Source organism: Typopeltis vanoorti, chromosome 18 (assembly GCF_054136105.1).
Source record: "Typopeltis vanoorti isolate ZY-2024b chromosome 18, IOZ_Tvanoo_1.0, whole genome shotgun sequence".
NCBI classification, from domain to species: Eukaryota; Metazoa; Arthropoda; class Arachnida; order Uropygi; family Thelyphonidae; genus Typopeltis; species Typopeltis vanoorti.
In genome coordinates, this window is record NC_143566.1 from 20,656,623 (window position 1) to 20,663,393 (window position 6,771).

Sequence of the window (6,771 nt, forward strand, 5' to 3'; positions counted from 1 at the left end):
TGTACAGGATATGATAGTACTACATGAAAAAAATTATATCATTACTAACTTCCTATCTACAATTTTCCTCCAAATCAGTCTGTTACTTGTCAAGACTCCAACATTATCAGATCTTATATTTCTATCGTCTAAGGCACTTTGTACCATATCAATCCACCTATATCTTGGTCTTTCTCTTGGTCAACAATCAGCTCATATGACCGTTTTAGCAACATGACCCCCCCCCTCCCCCTCCAATGAATCGACCAATGCACAGTTTTTATAAACTGCTTGTTTATGTCGTCATTGCTGGCTACATCTCTTTGTATTTTGGTGTTTTGCAGTGAATTATCATCATCATCAAATTCCTGCCATGTACCCTCAAGGGGTGTACAGGATATGACAGTACTACATGAAAAAATTACATCATTACTAACTTCCTATCTACAATTTTCCTCCAAATCAGTCTGTTACTTGTCAAGACTCCAACATTATTAGATCTTATATTTCTATCGTCTAAAGCACTTTGTACCGTATCAATCCACCTATATTTTGGTCTTTCTCTGGATCGTTTTGCTGCCAACCTGGCAGAGAACACTTGTTTTCCTAATCTTTCCTCGCCCATTCTGTTTAAGTGACCATACCACCTGAGATTAGCTCTGCTAACGCATTCCTGGATGCTGACAATGTCAAGTTCTTTCCTAATATCCTCATTTTTAATATGATATTGCCATTGATGCCATCTGTTCACACCTATAATCTTTCTCAGGACTCTCATATCTGCGGTCTCTAGTCTTTGGTCAAGTGTTTTACTTCTGACCCAGAACTGCTTATTATTTTTACTGTTAATATTGGTGCTATTGCTTCCAGTGGAAAGATGTGTAATCCTGTTACATTACATACCGTGATTAATATGGTTAATTTTGGTGATCGAACACTATGATGGTCTGCAAGCTAAACTTAACTTGCATTGCTGTTGTTAAAAACAAAGATGAACTTCTTAGTGAAGTGAAAAGTGTTATATATGTCTTATAAACCAATACTTATGAGACTCATATTTATGTAACCATAAATGTGTCTCATTACCAAAATGGAAAATCTGGTAATGGTGTAGATTGATTATCAAACTGACTTGCATGTACCTTTAAGCCAAGCTGAATAACTTTTTTCATTTTAGAAAGTTATTCTAATTTTTTTTTTTTTTTTTTTTTTTGCATATCTGATGTAAGATGCTTTATTCATATAATTTACACACGTGGCTGCTTAAAAAAAACATTAAACTATGCATACATCTAAAGGGGAAGAGGCAGTGATTCTCTATAGAACATCATTGTGGAACATGTTTTATATGACTAGGGTATGCCTACGTGTTATATTTCTTGCCCCCCCCCTCATACTACCTTATATGGTTATTAGGAATATTTTAAGAGCATGGATCATGAAATTGATTGTCCTGAATTGTTCTCAATATTTCATTCTTCAATAATGTAAATGCTCATTTTAGCCAGTCCTCAGGAAATTGTTTCATATGAGATTAACATACCATGCATTGAAATTTAATTGGCTTGTTTTGATTTTAATTTTGATTACAAGGACAGTTTTTTCAGAAAAGTCATGTATATGATATGTAATTTCAACTTTTTCAAACGTTAAACAAAATATGGTAATGATAACAGGCTTCTGGAATTATTTTTATATTAGGTTTAAAATTAAATGTGTTTTTAGTTGATGTATATTTATTAAGGAAGAGTTTTTAATATTAGATTAAAATTACTCGCAGGAAACTGATTTCAGGAATCCACTATGGGCATTTACATCAGAGGAAATCGTTAATTTGAATTTGAGGTACTATTCCACAGAAGTCCATCAAGCAGCCTTTGTATTACCAGTATCTATTTCAGAGGTAGCTTGAAGATTATTAACTATTTTATTTTGACATTTATTGACTATTTTATTCAGTTAATTAGTTTTTGCTTAATGTAGATAGCTCAGATTGCATCTTAAGAAAAAACAAGAAAAATTAATAGAATTCAAAGTTATGCAGTGTATTATAATACAGTTGAACTTTGTAACAAACACAAATAGTAAAAATAAATAAGATCATGGCTGTAATGAGCAAAAGGTCAATGATTTTAATTTATGCATATTCTCATACAATTGCTCAATTGTATATCAAGTGTATTAAACATATCTTGTACAAATTTTGGCAGTAGTTCTTGAATGACCAATTCTTGGAATAGACAAAAATGAAAGGATTGACTTAGCTTTTTATGATGATCTGCATCAAATTATGGGATGGTTTATACCTAATCTTACACTTGGGAAACTTGTCTGTCTAGTCTCTGGCCCTCTTCCCCCACGTTACCTAAATACTACAAACAAATATAAAATCAGATTAAAAATAAACCCTTCCCTCAGAAACATGTCTGATAAAAGAAAGCATCTCTGTTTGTGAAAAAGTCGGTCAGTTGTGAGTTAGAATAGGGTGCAAAAAATTAAGTTTGTAAAAAGTTTTCCTTTGTCCTCTTCACTGGTTATCTACATTGTGGAAGAATAAAGATGTTTACATTTCCATAATATTCTTTATAAACCAACTTTCTAAAATTTAGGGACAAAAATTTTTTTTTGCAAACAAAAAAAATTCAGAAAATGTAAGCTTACAAACAACATTGAGGCATTGTTTCAATGGTTCACCAGTAGCCAATCAGAGATAGCTGGCCCAAGACTATCATTAATTTTAAGTGGCAAACAAGTGCTGCCATCTTGCTGTCCCTAATATGTTATGGATTTTACAGTCAATATTCTTTAGTTTACAGGACAAAAAACCTGAGTTTCTGTCCTGTAAACCAGTGAAAGAAAGGATTCTAAAAAGTTCCCTTACTTGACGCTTGAATTTAATTTAGGTCTTCTTTCAAGCACCCTGTTGCTGAGTTAGCAAGATAACTGTGGGAGATTTTATTGAATGGTAAGTACTTTTTGTATATATTGTATGAGTGGGGGGTGGGAAATCAGGCTACTATTTATTATACAAAACAGAATACTTCCATGTTTTATAGTAAATATTTCATAACATCAAACTAAAACTAGTTTCATAACATGAAATACAGACTTAAATACCAATACAGTGGTGCCTTGCAATTCAACACTAATCCATCGCCGAACTGATGTCGAATTGCAGAACAATATTTCACATATAAGTATGGAAAATAGATTAATTCGTTGTCGTACCAGGGAGTGGGAAAGAAATACACCATATTATTTACTTTATTTACGTATTTTACTATTGTATACACAATACATACAATCTATTGAGCCTTAGATGTTGGGAGTCTTCTTTATCCTGTTCTACCTTTTCTCGTCTCCTCTTTGCTTGAACAGGGTTGAGGAACTGATCAAAGGTGGACTGTCTCTCTCTTTTTCAAGATGGTTTTGAAGTGACATGATAGTGTTGTTGAACAAGTCTGTCATTCTACTCACATCAGCAATGTTGGGGTACCATTCCAAACAAACAGATTGCACCAATGGAATAAAACTTCTTTAATGGCAACTGTTGGCATTGGCCCTTTTTCCCTGCCATCCTCTTCTTCAGGTGAAATTCCTCTTTCTCTTCTTTGTTTGCTGCGTTCTTCCACGGTCAGTTCATCATTATGATCCTCCACAAGCTCTTCTACATCAGCCTCATTAACCTCCTCTATGTCGAGATTCTCCACTGTCAAAATGATCTCTGCCGTGGCTGCAGCTGCTTTGTCTGCACTGTTGTCATCCTGAAAAAAATTAGGAACGAGTTTCTTCCATGATGCATGAAGGGTTCTCTGTGTCACTCCATGTGGCACTGTTTAATAAAGGAAATGGTGTGGAGAATGTTGAACTCAGTCTTCCAGAAGTCCTTCAGTGTCTTGTCAGAAGAGTGAGTCGCTTTGAAAAGTCATGAGAACAAAGCCTTGGTGTAAAGTTTTTCTTAAAACACGCAATCACTTCTTGATCCATGGGTTAGATCAGCGACATCGTGTTTGGAGGCAAGAACTGGACTTTGAAGTCAAAGTTAATTTCAAGAATGTCCTCTGAGTCTTTGAAGGTGGGCACTAGCATGGTCAAGGATCAGCAGTGCTTTCAAAGGTAAATTGTTGTCAGTGAGGAACTTCTTCACACTTGTGGCAAACACCTCAAGAATCCAATCTTTGAAAACTTGCTGGTCTGCCCAGGCTTTTGCATTGGATTTACACATCACTGGCAGTTTGGACTTAATGATTTTCTTCCCAAAGCACAAAGGGTTTTCTGAGTGGTAGACCAGAAGTGGCTTTAGGTTAAAGTCTCTGCTTGTATTTGCTGCCAATAACAAGGTAAGCCTATCTTTCATAGGCTTATGTCCTGGGAGCTTCACTTCTTCTTGCTTGATGTAGGTTTGATTTGGTAAACACTTCCAAAATAACTCAGTTTCAAAATCCCCATTAAAAATTTGCTGTAGCAGGTAGCCTTCCTTCCTGATTAAATTCTTCAAATCAAATTTTTTTTAAAAACTTTTCTGCAGCCTCCTGCTGTCTGAGAATACTATGGATGCCTGTTCTACCTTTGGAATCTGTGAAGCCAGCCTTGACTTGCTTTGAATTCCTCTGTTTGATCTGAGGTACATCCTGGAGTTTTCTTCTGCAATTCCTTCAAAAATTAACCTAGCCTTCTCACAGATCATTACCTGGATTTACTGGATCTGTCTTTGTCTAATCCAGGTGATAAGCAGCTTTTCCATCCCTTCATTGATTGAAGATCTATTCTTGTCATAAATCTTTATTGCTCCAGCAGACACCCTAGCACCCATAATCTTCTCTCTCTGTTGCCAAAAAAGTTGCCACAGTTGACCTAGGAATGCTATACTCTTGAGCTACATCTGTAATTGTTCTACCTTTCTGCACTTTATCTACAATTTCTTCTTCTTCTCTATGCTCAACCAAGTGTGCTTCTTTCCTGAATTATTCCTCTGTTCACTTCTCTTTGGATCCATTCTTAAATTTCACTCAAAAAAAAACTGCAGATGCACAAAATTTTAACTTTCTGAAAAATGCAGAATTGAAAATTAGCACAAACAACACGAGCAAACACCAACTCAGCCCAACAAGAAATGACATCGCACAATTCCATGCACGCACGTGTCGGCCTGCACAATTCAACTGTTGAATTGCGAGGTACCACTGTAGTAGTATTTTTTGTTGCTTGGAGCAAAAATTTTATTTTTTTTTTTTATTTACGGACTATATACATTTGTAAATTTCATAATGGATGTTTATTATATAATGGTGGCAGTCATGGACCAAACTGACAGGTAACAAGACTGCTGTTCAGTGGAAGTATTTTATTTATTTTTCTCTAGTATGTGCATGTAAACATTCTGCACTAATAACTAATCAAGAACTTGAATCATTTTATCTTTTAGGAACTGAAACCACAAAAAGGAGAATGTCATACTATTTGTGAAACATCTCCAGATCAGAAGTAAATCCACCCTATAGTTTCATTATGGTGCCCCATTTATAATTGTTGATGAATCCTTTGATATGGGACCAAAACTTTTGCAACGGGTATATTTGGAATAAATGCACCTTGAAGAAAGTTTTGTTCAGATGCATATTGCTTTCAAAAAGGCATATGTTATGTATCTGAATTGTTGTATATCTTTCATATTTCTGTTAACTTTAAAAGTTTTGCATCCTTTAAAGCAATATATTCCAAGTTGATTACTTGAAGATTTTGTAAAAAATTGAAAAAAAATCTTTTATAGTATTTTGCATTTCTTAAACATCATTCTGTAGATATGGATATATATGTGGCAGATGATTGTATAACAGACTATTATATTAATGAAAAAGCTAAAATTTGGAAGTTATTTTATTGGTGAATGTTAAGTTTAAATGAAAATTTATATTTTTAACTCAAACTGTAATACTTAATTTTTTTTAAAATAAATTGTTGCATAATAGAAGTTCCAGTATTTTATAAGTTAAATCCTTCCATTTCTTAAGTGAATTGTTAGAAGGAATTTCATAATTAAATCAGTGTCATTAGTGATATATGTAAACCATAATTAAGTCAAAGACATTTCACATCTTGTTACATGTAACCTTCTCACAGAAGAACTCAATTTTCCCAGCTGAATGAAAGTAGCTCCTAGGCAGCGACAACTTTCACATTCTTGTTATAATAATTTGATCACTAATGTGAAAATTTGCTTAGGGGAGGGGGAGAAAAAACAATGAGATGACAAATGAACTTTTGATATGTGTAAGGTTTAAATGCTTGGAGGAACTCATGTTGGAGGCTTAATGAAGTAAAACATCATTAGGAAAGAATAAACACTTTAATTTTTCCATTATTTTGTTTGTCACATCTTTATGTAGTACAAAATTTGTAATGTGTGTACACACAAAACTAAGTGAAACATGGAAGAAAGACTAGTCTTAACCAGGAAGGGGGGTGCCCTCTATGGGCACCTGTTGCAAGTCTGGGCTGGCTAACATGATTTCTGAGAGCAGCTGTAGATTCTCAGAATAGTCTTTCTCTTCTAAATTTGCTGCAATGGATCATGGTCTGCAAAGCACAATTGACCATAGTCATGATTACAGATATATTATGTTCTGTGTGGATGGTGGCAGATTTTACTGTCTGTCCATAGTAGGCCAACTTGCAAGAACAGGGAACTATATACACCAGGAACTGAGAGGACAATGTATATAGAGCAAATTGGCCTGCTATCAACACAGTAAGATTTGCAACCACCCACATAGAACATATATTTAAAAAAAA

The 6,771-nt window shown here is 34.5% G+C and overlaps 1 protein-coding gene across 6 annotated transcripts in view; it reads left to right on the forward strand.

Moving 5' to 3' along the window:
- Positions 1-6,340, forward strand: part of SpdS (Spermidine Synthase) — a 121,010-nt gene extending 114,670 nt beyond the window's left edge. For 5 of the 6 annotated variants that reach the window (XM_090408139.1, XM_090408140.1, XM_090408141.1 and 2 more), the window contains 2 exons: positions 1,760-1,882; positions 5,405-6,340. In XM_090408139.1, the coding sequence (XP_090264265.1) occupies positions 1,760-1,882; positions 5,405-5,467 (186 nt within the window). In that variant the 3' untranslated portion in view covers positions 5,468-6,340. Of the gene's footprint in view, positions 1-1,759; positions 1,883-2,882; positions 2,945-5,404 lie in introns of all 6 variants that reach the window. The other variant, XM_090408142.1, reaches the window with a different exon arrangement.
- Positions 6,341-6,771: the final 431 nt, after the last annotated feature.